General features: G+C 43.6%; 1 protein-coding gene across 6 annotated transcripts in view; it reads right to left on the minus strand.

The window, feature by feature from the left end:
* The window catches only part of LOC127614394 (apoptosis-stimulating of p53 protein 1-like), an 82,610-nt gene extending 69,335 nt beyond the window's left edge, over positions 1–13,275 (minus strand). For 4 of the 6 annotated variants that reach the window (XM_052085677.1, XM_052085676.1, XM_052085674.1 and 1 more), the window contains exon 1: positions 13,075–13,275. In XM_052085677.1, the coding sequence (XP_051941637.1) occupies positions 13,075–13,083 (9 nt within the window). In that variant the 5' untranslated portion in view covers positions 13,084–13,275. The remainder of the gene's footprint in view (positions 1–13,074) is intronic. The other 2 variants (XM_052085675.1, XM_052085678.1) reach the window with 1 other exon arrangement.
* Between the last annotated feature and the right edge of the window lie 934 nt (positions 13,276–14,209).

Genomic DNA, 14,209 nt, shown 5'->3' on the forward strand with positions numbered 1-14,209 from the left:
CACAAACAACACAAATCATTCATTCATTGACCTTCCGAACCTCTCGATGCTACAACACAAATCATTGGTGATTTTTTTTTATAAAGTGTCACCAAAATAAGCAATACAATTTTAATGGTGCAGGAGATGAAGTAAAATGCTGGGCCACGGTTTGCAGGCAGAATTGATAGAGCACAGTCAAATGTGCCCCAAAAGGCACATCGTGCATCTTAGCTGCAAGTCGGCAGGCACAGGGTATACGATGGAAATGAGACACATGTATCCACTGTCAAAAAATTGATTTCATGATTGACTCACTGCTTTGTATTAGAGATGTATATTGATTAGAAGGGGGAGGGGGGATATTTCATATTAAATACATTTCTGGTACTGCTTTTGCAATCTCAACACCAAACCTGAATTATGTAATGTATATTTCAAACCAAAGCTTCAGATTTCACTCAGATCAGGATTATTGGGTCAGTGTTTTGAGATGATGGAAGTCACATGCACATGGGTCTTCATCCTTTTTCACAGATGTTTCTCATATGCCGATGACACCATGCACTCGAGGTACCCAAACTTTTTTGACCAGAGATAATAATAAATAAAAAAATAATTTAAAAAAAAGAGGAACCGCAACAGCTGTTATCACAAGCTGCAATTGCAGAGTGCTGATCACTAACAATTTCCGGTGATGCATATCATGCACCATTTTAGGTTAAAGGTGACCTGCTTTTTAATTTAATTTAATTTAATCATTTAAATACTTTTTTTGTAAAAGTGAAACTGATTGGATGCTCAGTGTGCATTTACACAAAAATATATATTATTAACAAGCACACAAATCTTTTTTTCCATTTCTCCCTAACCCCTCGCGATCGACTTGGGAACAGTCTGCGGGCTACCGTTCAAACGCGATTGACGTATTGAGCACCCCTGCCATACACACAAAATAGTGTACACGTCTCTCAGAATGCTACAAATTGTTATTGATCACAAACACAAGAAAATTCCACTGAAACAGCCATAAAACAAATCACATGGGATTACAGCCAACTGAAGAATGTTCCACATCCAGAAAACAGTGAGGAAACTAAAGAAGGTACCTTTGCCTTTAATTCACATGAAAAAAAAAACTCACATGGGAAATGTCAACAATAAACAGCAAAAAAATGAAGCAGAACATGCAGTGCTGACCCCAAGACTCTAAAACAGTTTGCGCTTGCTCTGATGAGTATTATGCACTCGTATGGTCATGTTTATGTCATACAACCAAAAGTGATACAGAGCTTAACAAAACATTAAGGTAATGGACACTTCATCCAAGCCCGCAGAAGGCCCCGGCCTACACTGTTGTTGCCACCGTCATTGCGCCCCCACCAATCAGAACGGGAAATACGGGACCAGAATTGAGAGACGGAAACAGAAAAGCAACAGACACCCCTTGTGCAACCATCATTAGGGCGTCAGGGATACTTGAAATCCAGGAAAAGTACCATGACAGCTGAAGAATAAGAACCTCTCTTATATGGCTGCAATTAAATTTGAAGAATTCAGTAATCTGTTGATTATTTGTCATTCAATTGATTAATCTGTTTTTTTAAATTCCATCCCTTTCTGAAAAACTAGGACATGGTTTCAAACATTATGATTCAGTTTGGTGAATAGCAGTCAGTCAGCATTCATTGAGGACGACAAAAATTGGAGAACGTTTACTGGCGAGAAGCTGAAATCCTGACGATTTGGACAATTTCAAATGATACATTTTTTTATTAATTATAAATATACAACCAATTAATTGATCATCAAAAATAATTGTCACTTACATTGAAAGTAACTTGTTGTACTTTGATCATTGCACCTCTCATTTCTTATAAACACATAACAAAGTGAACCCATTCAGAAAATGCAGAACACACCGAAACATCCCCAACTTAGGCCAGTCACTGGCATGCACACAAACACAGGAGACAACAAAACATCGAATTCCTTGGCTATTAAGTGGACTGTTGTGCTTTCCAAAAATAAGCAATAAGCAAAAGACAAGAAAGATGGTCAAAAACGAGTGGAATAGTTCTCTCTCCCTGCATTTCTCCCAACAGTAAAACACATCCTCATATCTTTCGTCTATTGATCAGTGCTGATAGGAGACACAGAAGTGTGTGAGTGTGTGTGTGTGTGTGTGTGTGTGTGTCTGTGTGTGTGTGTGTGTGTGCGCGCGCGCATGTGCATAAAAGGTAGCCAAAGAAACAACAGAGATGACTTCTACTGTATGTATAAGGACTATAATTCATATATACTGTATATACACACAAACACACACACACATCCATTTTCCGATGGGCTTATCCTCAAAGGGTCGTGGGGGGTGCTGGAGTCTGTGAATCTACTAAATTTATATTTGACTATAAATTAATCCCGCTGGAAAAATGAACCCCAAACTTGATATTTATGGTGATAGAAGTAATTGAAACTTGCAGACCGTTCATTTTTACACGCAGCAAAGAAATGACGTTATCTTTAGTTAGAAATCTCCATAAAATGTGGAGATTGTGGAGCATCACCTAACTTTCCCAAAATATTTCCACAGCTCATCCCACCTCGCTACTCTGGCAATACAAGATGAGAAACAGATGAGCCCCTCCAGATACCAAATACATATCTTTTATCAACACTTTGTGCGCATGCGTGTCATGTCACACATGAGAAGTCACATCTTTTTGTAAGGTGAGCAGGAATATATAAAAAGATCAGATTTAACAAAAACTCAGAATTAGGCATCACGGCCTGCAGTGCGAATGGAGCCACAGCCATATTGTGGCTCCCCTTTAAAGCAAAAGGAGCCATTACCATATCCAGTCATCCTTAAACTTCAGTAGCAGTGAATGTAAGTGAATTTTAGTTTGTAGTGTTACTGTAATTTATGGTTGGTATACTTTGAGTGTGGAGGGTGGTTGAAGACAAAATAGACAGACAAAATATGCTTCCTTGTGGCTCCTGTCAACCCTGAACAATGCACTAAAAATATTAGGATGAGTTTTACGGTTGGGAGGAATGTAGAGAGAGAAAACTTGTACACTCCCTTTTGACTTGATCTTTCTTGTCTGTCTTAGTCATTCAGCTGTCACACAACAGCGGGAGTCCATCAAGTACAGAAACCAATTAGCCATGACGACCACAGTTTTTGAGCACCCCAAGATTGACTGTGATGCCTTGGATGTGTATTACTTTGCAAAAGTTTGTTGAGGTTCTGCAGCCATGTGAATTTCATTTTCAATGGTGCCACTTGCCTCGTCGGATAATAAACAGATAAATAACATGCAGAGTGGCTCGGATTGTGAATCACAAGCATGAGATTGACAAAACATTGGACTGTGTTTATGTTGAGAATTAGGATCCTGTGGACATTTGCCAACTACATAAGACCATGGAAACATAAGAGAATAGTGATAAATGTTTTCAAACAAAGGAAGAAAGGCACAACTATGCAAAACAACCTCTGAGATATTTCAGAACAGACTGTTGGACAAGGTGAACACTGAACAGTGGCCAAAGCAACAGACACTTCGCAAGAGTTTGAAATGTAAAAACACTGTATATAAATGTTCTTATATACTGTATATAAATCCGACCACCATAGGCACAACTGTCACCTTAACCTTCCAGGCTCTCTCCAGCTCCTCTCTGAGCCCTTGGTATTTCTCGACTTTCTTGTGTCCCTTCTTTCTTATGTTTCCATCACTTGGGACCGCTACATCCACTACAACAGCTTTCCTCTGCCCTTTATCTATGATCACGATAACTGGTTGGTCCAAAAAGAACACAAAGAGTCGTCTCAAATTTTCTAAAATAACATCTGATGATCCTCAAGATTTTTGGAAAAACATTCTGTGGACTGATCAGTCAAAACCTGAACTTTTTGGAAGTTGTGCAGCCTGTTAGGTCTGGGGTAAAAATGGAACAGCATTTGATAAAAAGAACATCATGCCAACAGTGAAACATGGTGGTGGTAGTGTGATGGTCTGTGGCTGCTTTGCTATCGCAGGACCAGGACAACTTGTTGTGATTGATGGGACAATGAATTCTGCTGTCCACCAGAAAATCGTCCGACAATGAATTTACGCCCTCAGTCTCAAGCGCTCTTGGACCATGCAGCAGGACAACGATCTGAAACACACCAGCAAGTCGACCTCTGGAGGACTCACAAAAAAATACCAAATTAAGGTTTTGGAGTGGCCAAGTCAAAGTCTGGATTTGAATACAACTGAAATGCTCCAACTGAGATGCTCCATCAAATTGCCTCAATTTGATGGAGTTGAAGCAATTCTGCGAAGAAAATTGGACAAAAATTCCATCACGTCGAACGACTCATCACCAATTATCGCAGACACTTGATTTCAGTTATTGCTGCCAACTGTGGCACAACTCATCTATAGCTTCAGGTGGCAATTTCTTTTTCACATCCAGACAGTTAGTGGTTAGGATTTATTTTTGTGCCCTATTAAATTAAACTGGTAGTTAAAAACTGCATTTTAAAATTTCCTTGGGTTGTCAATAAAATTGGTGTGATGAACTAAAACCTTTGCTTATGATTAATATACAAAGAACACAGAAATCGGGAAGGGGGAAATACTTTTCCAGGGCACTGTAGATTAGTAAGGCTGGATGGTTTTCCAAAACACACACGCTCTGGGGGACTTTGCCAGGGAAGTATAAAATCAAAATTGATGGAAATGCCAGAGGTGTTGTGCATCCAGTTTGCAGCATCCAGCAACACTCAGAGAAAAGATCATTTAGAAATTATCTTAGATATCGAAAGTGGTTATAGCACAAAGGTAGAACAGCCCACGAAGTGGGTCATCTTTATGGTGGGTGTCACAGATCAGAATTTGCACTGAACCAAACAGTGTAAATAAAGGTAATCAAGCAGAAACACCAGAACGGATGTAATCTCCAGCATAGCAGAAGCAAATTTATCACAATTAGATGCTGAATCTGGGTTTCTCCAGACAGAGCTGAATAAAGCATCACCCACCCTGACAACCTTTCACACTCCCTTTGTAAAGTTGAGAAGGCTGAGAATACTCGGCGATCAAGTGTGCACCCAAAATATTCCAACATGGACAAGATTCTTGAAAGCATTAATAGAGCCACGGTGTCATCGATACGCCATATGGAGGCCGCTCAAAGACATCATCAAGAAGCCGCTGCCGTCCACTCCCATGTGCATCAAGACAACGTAGCTGTCATTCCAGTGACATACGACATTACAATCATGAAAAGAAAGGACATAGAGCTGCCAGACTCCTTGTCCTGAGAACAACTGGATGGCAACACACCAAAGAAAGACTTGATCTAGACCAGGAGCCTGAAACTCCAGTCCTCGCTTTCCTGCGTGTTTTTCATCTCTCCCTGCTGCAAAACCGCTAATTTAAATGATCAGCGTAAACCGGGGTACCTGGGAAAAAAAAACACACAGGCACGGGGCCAACCCAGCCAAATGGTTCTCAAATACTGGGGCGCGAGGCTACATCAACATGGGCGCGTTTGGCCTCGGGGAACTTTTTTTTTTTTTTTAACTGTCCAAGAATAAAGTGAAATTATGCCTCGACTACATTAGGGGGCAGTGGTGCTCTCCTTGGCAGAGTGCGCACTGCACAGGGAGCATTCGCTCTGTGTTTTTTTGCACTGAGCATGCGCACTTTGCACGCGGCACAGAGTATGAGTATGAAGTGTACACACGAAGTCGACAGGAGAAGAGAGAGACTGAGAAAGGAGGATATATGACGAAGCGTATGTAGTAGTACTTGGCTTCACTGTGACTACGGTAGGTGACGAGGAAAGACAGCGAACAGCATGAAGCCAAATGAATTAAGGCGTCACTTAAAGAAATTGCACCTCAATCCCGTTGATAGAGTGCTTGAGTTTTTTTTTCACTGAAAACGTGCCAAATATTGTCAACAATCCAGTTTTGTAACTGCTGCTTGTAGCCATTAATCCAGACATAATCTTTGATTAAAAAAAAAAAAAGAAATCTGCACAAATTATTTTATATATTTATGTTTTGCAGATGAAAGTTTTTTTTAAGATTGTGCTCCTGAGTTAATGTTGGTGATCAATTCCAATGCCTTTGTTAGGGTTTGGATGTGACCCCAATAGCATGACAACAGACAGGTATAGTTGAATAAACTTGCCATAGTTTATTGAAGAGTCTTAGAAAAGTCACTCAGGAAGAAGCACGAAGAAGCCACAGGGAAAATGTCCACAGGAAACGAAACCCTTACTCAGGGAGAAAACTGGGACTCACTTAAACACTCAGGGGGCAGCAAGAGGAGGCCACAAGGGGATGTCTTGTGGTGGAGCAGACCAGGGAGTTGATTGCATATTCAACCGGTTAGGTGAACCTGGTTGACGAGGCAGGCTTCTTTGCGGCCACACAACAAAGGAAGGACTCCACGCTCTGGTTCATCCTCTCAGTTTGCCCGTTAGTCTGGGGATGATATCCTGAGGAGAGACTAACAGAAGCGCCTAACCCCTTGAAAAAATGCCTGCTCCCTTGCTGAAACGGTCCACTACCGTTAGGATTACAGTGTTAACTTCAGAAGGGGGAAGTCCAGAAACAAAGTCCAAGGCCACATGGGACCAGGGCCAACTGGGTGTAGGAAGTGGCTGCAGCAGACCAGCGGGGGGAAGCCTTGCTGCGAGCACAGACAGTGCAGGCTGTAACAAATTCCTTAACGTCTCTCCTCACGGTGGGCCACCAGAACCTCTGAGCCAGGAAGGTGTAGGTACGATGGACACCTGGGCGGCAAGCAAACCGGCTAGCATGGCCACAATAGAGTACCCGAGAGCGAACAGTGTTTGGAACAGACGGTGAGGAGGATACGTTGCTTGGAGCAGGATGAGAGCGTAAAGCACGCTTGACAACAGCCTCCAGGTTCATGGTCACCACGCCTCTCACCTTTGTCGCAGGGAGGATGGGGAGGGGTTCCGCTGTAGCAGGCTCCTGTGGGTGTTGTCGGGAAAGGGCATCTGCCTTAGAGTTTTGAGAACCAGGGCGATAGGTTAGTGTAAAGTCAAACCGACTGAGGTAGTTGGCCCACCATGCTTGTCAACTGTTGAGGCGCTTGGTAGCCCTGATGAATGGCAGGTTTTTATGGTCCGTCCAGATGGTAAATGGCTGCTCTGCACTCTCCAGCCAGTGGCGCCACTCCCCCAAAGCAGCACCACCGCCAGCAGCTCTCGGTCCCCAAAGTCGTAGTTCACTTCAACAGGAAGGAACCGGCGGGAGTAGAACGCACGGGGTGAACCTTTTGGTCAGTCTCCGACCGTTGAGAGAGCACAGCCCCCACCTCGGTGTCGGAGGCATCCACTTCCACAATGAACTGTCTTTTGGGGTCAGGATGGAGAAGAACAGGGGTACTGGTGAACCTCTCCTTCAGCAACTGGAAGGCGGAGCGAGCTGTAGGTGACCAAACAAACGGTTGGGACCGGGAGGTTAATCTGGTGAGGGATTCAGCCAAGCTGCTGTCGTGACGGATAAACCTCCTGTAGAAGTTAGCAAACCCTAGGAAGCTCTGTAGTTCCTTCTGAGATGTGGGATCAGGCCAGTCCACTACCGCCTGGATCTTACTAGGATCTGCCCGTGTCTTGCCCCCTTCCAGGATAAAACCCAAGGTACCGTATTTTCACGACTATAAGGCGCCATTAAAAGTCTAAAATTTTCTTCAAAATGGACAGGACGCCTTATAAAGCGGAGCGTCTTTTATATGAGCTGAGTTCCAAAATCTGGCTGAGACCCGACACGCTGTTTATATAGAGAAAAGGCGGAAGTGAGGTCGACCAATCAGTGAAGCGCGTCCGTGCACTTATATGTAAATATACGGAGAGAAAATGTGTACGTGAGTGACGACACGCACACATGCGGAGAAGAGGTCGGCCAATCAGTGAAGCGCATCCGTGCACTTATATGTAAATATATGGAGAGAGAGAAAATGTGTACGTGAGTGACGACACGCACGCATGCGGAGAAGAGGTCGGCCAATCAGTGAAGCGCGTCCGTGCACATACAGTGAAACCCCGCTATGCGACCACCTCATTTAAACGACCACCTTAAAAATACGACCGGTTTTGTACAGTCCCAAATAGAACGCCTATGTATTGTATTGTATTGAAACCCTAGAAATGAGACCACCCCGGAATTCAGAATTGCAACCGCGATATCCGGTCCCGAGGAAGCTATCGCCTCATAATTACGAGCAGGAGTGAAAATGGCAGCAAGCAAGAAGAGAGTTGATTTGACCCTACAAAAGAAAATAGAAGTTATTCGAGCCAGTGAGCAGCCAGGATCGAGCCGGCGAACATTAGCTGAGCGGTTTGGAGTTGGAAAAACTCAAATCCAAACCATTTTGAAAAAGAAACGGGAGCTCCTCGACGCATACCAAGCGAACGCTAGCTCTTCGAGAAAGCGCCTGTGCTACCGAAGCGACTACGACGACGTGGACGAGCTAACTTGGCGATGGTTTCAAAAAGCGCGCAGCCAGAATATCCCTATCAGCGGACAGATGATCCAGGAACAGGCACGAGAATACGCAAAGGAGCTTGAAAAGGACGAAGCCTTTAAAGCGTCCAACGGTTGGCTGGATCGTTTCAAATGAAGGCACAACATTGGAGGCGCTAAACTATCAGGAGAGCGAGCCAGCGTAGATCCTGAGACAGTCCATGCTTGGAAACAGCGGCTACCTCAACTCACAAGAGGGTATGATCCCTGTGACATCTATAATATGGATGAAACAGGCCTTTTCTATCGAGCTCTACCTGATAAATCACTTGTTGGGTAGTGTGCTGGTGGAAAGAAAGCTAAAGAGCGTTTAACCATGGTTATGTGTGTAAGTGCCACAGGAGAGATTGAGAAGCCGTTAGTTATTGGCAAGAGTCTGAAGCCTCGCTGTTTCAGAAATGTCAACATAAAAAATCTGCCTGTGTTGTGGACAGCAAATCGCAAAGCATGGATGACGAGTGAAATTTTTCACGAATGGCTGACAGCGTTCAATGCAAAGATGCAGAAAAAGAAGAGACGCGTGTTGTTGTTGCTGGACAATGCACCCTGTCACCCAGCTGCTTCGGAATTCTCTAATGTCACGCTGCAGTTTTTACCAGCGAACACTACATCAGTGTTGCAACCACTAGATCTGGGCATCATCCAGAACATGAAGTGCCACTATCGTACGTCTCTCCTTCGTGCTGTACTGTGCCAAATTAAAAAGGGCTCTGCATCAGAAATTTCAAAGGGCATCAACGTTTTAGATGCATGCCATTGGATTCACACTGCAGTCCAGAATGTGAAGGCACACACCATAAAGCGTTGCTTTGAAAAAGCTGGTGTTATTTTAGAAGAGGGCAGCATCTGCAGTGACACTCCTGACGAAGGTGACAGTCTCACACAGCTTGGTGAGCTCTTGCAAGACACAGTGGACCATCTGCATCTGGAGAGCTCCTTATCCCTCAACGAGTACACCACTGTAGATGAAGAGGCACCAGCTATTGAAGATCTCCAACAGGGATGGGAGAAAGACTTAGTAGAGGAGTATAAAACAACCAAAACTTCAGCCACCAGAGGAGAAACCGTGCAGTCAGACGATGAGGAGCCAGATGAGCCATGTCCAGCAGAACCGTTGATCAAAAGCTACACGGAAGCAATGAAATGGGCCGGGGAATTGAAGCAGTTTGCTATTGCCAACAGTCTAGACTCCATCCTTTGCAACATTTTGTCTGTAGAGTCTGGACTGCAAGAGGCTGCTTTGAAACACAATAGCAAGAAACGACAATCTACTTTGGATAGTTACTTCCTCTAAGAACCATAGTTTGTAGCTGTAGTTTTTTTTCTCTTACCTTATACATACTGTACATAGACTATTCAAATGCTTAAATTTCTTTTATGTACAATAAAGTTGCATGTACATTCCATCATTCATTACTCATTGTGTGTACATGACGCTACAGTATATTGTTGCATGTGAGCCACATTACTTCTGCATTATCATTACTGCATGCCACTTCAGAAATCAGACCACCCCGAAAATAAGACCACCTTGAGCAGTAACATAGGTGGTCTTATTTCTGAGGTTGCACCTCCTATATGAAGAGAGGTGGACGTGAGTGAGGACAGGCACGCATGGGGTGGGTCCGGCAATGAGTGAAGGGTGGCCGTGTAAGTGGACGCTAAAGGCACGCCTCTAGCAGGTACCAGCACCTGTATAAAATGTGAGTATGTGCATTATTGCAAAACAACTTCGGTTTTGGTTTCCAAGAACCCCCGAAAATGAATTCCACAAAGAGAAACGCCTACGAAGCGCAATTCAAACTCCAAGCCATCGGTTATGCAGTGAAACATGGGAATCGAGCAGCGGCCAGAGAATTTAATGTCAACGAATCCATGGTTCGCAAATGGAGGAAGCAGGAGAACGAGCTTCGCCAAGTCAAAAAGACGAAGCAGAGTTTCCGTGGAAATAAGGCGAGGTGGCCCGAGTTGGAAGACCAACTGGAGCGGTGGATTCTTGATCAAAGTCATCACAAATGAAATAGGAAAACGTCGGGTTTGCTTCGGGCTCGGACCTGCAAATCAAGTTAATTGGTCGGGCTCGGGCAGGGTCGGGCTGGATTTTTTTTTTAGCCTGGTCTTACTTCTACATCATTTTAATCACTGTCGTGACATTTATTTTCCACATGATGGCGCAGGAGTACAAATAAAGCCTCATGATGCTTCGGCCCAGCAACGAACCACTTGGATGGAAAGCCTCATTGCTTCATGCAGCTTCGTTTTCCCATCACAAATGTCATGGAACGAGACAACTGCAGGTGATTCCAACAGAGCCCACTGGTATGGTGACAGCATCAACTTGCACTGAGGAATGGTCTGTGAGTCAATTTATACCAGTCCAAATGAGCAGATTGGCAACAGGTGGGTGGTGAGCTGACGAGTCTCAGGTGTGAGGTGCAGAGCACCCTGGCTAAGGAGGCTGCCTGGCTGGCCCCTCCCTAACAACATTATTATTGATTTTATGTAATTTTATTTTTCAGTATTGCATGGTTTGACATGGTCAGTCAAGACGTATTTTGAGTTTAATTAAGGATTTAATTTTATTTTTGAATTTCAGATTCACTTTAAATCTTTTCTGTTACAGTATATAAACCTATTCTTTGTTGTAAGATGGTCCATATTTCTTTTTTTTTTTATTCTCTTATACGTTGATAAGGATACAATGTTATGCAGAGGTGTACTTATACCAATTATATGGACAAATGATACTCTTTATAGTCATGGGGGGGTGAGATGTTTTTTCTTCTTAGGGGGGGAATGGCAGAAAATAATTGAGAACCACTGCTTTAAGCACTTGCTTGAAAAGGTCAACCGCATGCAGAATCTTCACTGTGACTGCAAGAGAGCAGCCCAACCTTCGTGTCACCCTACATCTGCGAGATGAGGTCTGGAATGCACTGTATCCAGATAGACTCCAGCAGTTAGGCTTCATTCACACATTGCTCCAGGAACCTACAGTATGAAGAGTTGAGGTAGAGTTCCACAAAATAGCCAAAAATTTCGCATCAGAACTCCTGTCAGCAACCAGTCTCCCCTATGTGATTTGCAGTAAACCCCGGTGTGAACTCCTTGATCTAATACCGTCCTCAGCAACGTCCATCAGAGCTGCGTTCTTTATTATGTCGAGAGCCACAAAGTTCTGCATAGCCCAACTCATGAGAAGAGTGTACAACCAAGTAGGGTTGTACCAAGGTCGTAAAACCACCTGATAGGCAGAATTTGTCATTTTCGCTAAATTCTTGAATGATTAGGCCTCGGAACACATGCCTGGTGAAAGTGATGTGTTGTTAACGTATCTATTCTCAATTGTATGAGACATCAGCATGTTTAGTTATTCAACTGATGCCACTTATATTGTGTTCAGCACAATAACATTTGATATTTATAATTATTCTAAGTAAAAAGGAAACGGTTCATAATGGTTTGCAAATATATTATTTTTGGATGTATTTTGTTTTAAATGTGTCAGAAATAGCAGCAATAAAGCTGAACTGTTGCAGTTTGTTGCTGAAGATATAATAAAGTACTGTGGATTCGCTTTCTGTTTCTAGTGTAGCTGCTTCCAGCATTGTCTCCCCTGCTTGTCAAATGTGTGTGTGTGCATGCGTGGGCGTGTGTGCGTGTGTGTGTGTGTGTGTGTGTACTAAGTCATGAAGTGAGAGCAAACAGCCCACACTGGAAGTCAGGTGATAGGAATGAACTAGTTGTCAGTAACTTACCTGTGTATATATATATATATTCATTCATCTTCCGAGCCGCTTGATCCTCACTAGGGCAGCGGGGGGTGCTGGAGCCTATCCCAGCTGTCTTCGGGCAGTAGGCGGGGGACACCCTGAATTGGTTGCCAGCCAATCACAGGGCACACAGAGACGAACAACCATCCACGCTCACACTCACACCTAGGGATAATTTAGAGTGTTCAATCACCCTGCCACGCATGTTTTTGGAATGTGGGAGGAAACCAGAGCACCCGGAGAAAACCCACACAGGCCCAGAGAGAACATGCAAACTCCACACAGGGAGGCCGGAGAAGGAATCGAACCCGGACCTCTGCACTATGAAGCCGACGTGCTAACCACTGGTCTACCTGGCCGCCCATATACACACACACACACACACACACACACACACACACACACACACACACACACACACACACACACACACACACACACACACGCACATATATATATATATATATATATTATGGAACATAATGATCCCACAAAAAAAAGGAAAAAAGATAAAGGTTCAAGTTTTGCTGTTGTTTCGGAACACTTGGTCTGTTACTGAGTATTAAACGCACAATCAATGTAATGCCTATAGGACACCACTGATTATTAGCGATAACAGTACATTTGAACTATTTGCGCCTGTGTTACAGTTTCCTCCCACTTGGATTTAAAACAAATATAGGGGATTTCATCACTGGTTGCAGTTGGCCCGAAGCAATAATCAAATGTGTGGTTCATCCCATCATTGCAAAAACTCACCGGCAACATTCCTGCTGCTCACACCGCTCCGTTTGAAAAAAGAACGTTCTCCTTCTCCTCGCTGCTTTTTCTCCAAGTGTGTCTCTCCGGTTATCCCGATACGGTCCCAGAATTCTTTCTCCGAGTGCAGTAGACATCTAGATGCATGGAAAACCCAAAACTCCTATTCCCTTTTTCCTGCCACCCCCTCCCCCTTACCTCCCCTCCCTCCCTCGCTCCCTTCCTTCCTTCCTCTCTTTTGCGATTGATCGTTCCACCCCAGGGAACCCTCACATGGTCTCAAAATATCATATCAGTTGAAGAAAACAAAATCATTTTATTGTTTGCTCATCGATTGAGGGCTTCGAGTGTTCTCTGTTTGAAGTAGGTCACCGTCCCGTATGCGTCACATCCCTCTCCTGCCTCATCCGACACATTACGGTATAAGGCTAATTCAAAACCTTCAAAATGTTGCAAATAAATTAACACTGAACATTAAAAATTAACATTCTTCGCACGTGTATTTTCATTTCTAGACCCCCCCGCCCCCAACACACACACACACACATACACTTATCCTACTCCCATGGTGGTGGATTATGGATTACTGTTTTATGCACGTCATCATATCCTCACAGCATCGCGATTAGAATTAGGTTATACGATGTATTCACAAAAAGTCTTTAACCCGTTTCCGTTACATTGGCTACATTAAACCTGTTGTGTTTCCGTGTTCCGTTTTATTGACTAGTCACAGTAAAATCAGTTTTGGTCGATAAAACATTTCATATCAAAAACATTGCTCATTTATCAGTGCGTGTGTATGAGATGTTGGCACCCTCTACTGTCCACGGGACACAACAACACCAATTCTGGAGACGTTGAATTGTCTTGATTTTGGTGTTTTAGGATTCCTCGACAGAAAACTATTTTAGAGATCTTCCTCCATCTGTCTTGAAAGCGTGAGGTTCACTTGTAAGATACATTTTGGGCTTCATCTGCATAAATTGATCAACTGCCACTCTTTACTTGTGTTGTCATGTCAGTCCCTAAATTCAATCAACCTTGAACTGGGCATTGGTTCCATGTGATTCCTCGACAGAAAACTATTTTAGAGATCTTCCTCCATCTGTCTTGAAAGCGTGAGGTTCACTTG

The sequence above is a fragment of the Hippocampus zosterae genome, chromosome 14 (genome assembly GCF_025434085.1).
Source record: "Hippocampus zosterae strain Florida chromosome 14, ASM2543408v3, whole genome shotgun sequence".
Taxonomy (NCBI): domain Eukaryota; kingdom Metazoa; phylum Chordata; class Actinopteri; order Syngnathiformes; family Syngnathidae; genus Hippocampus; species Hippocampus zosterae.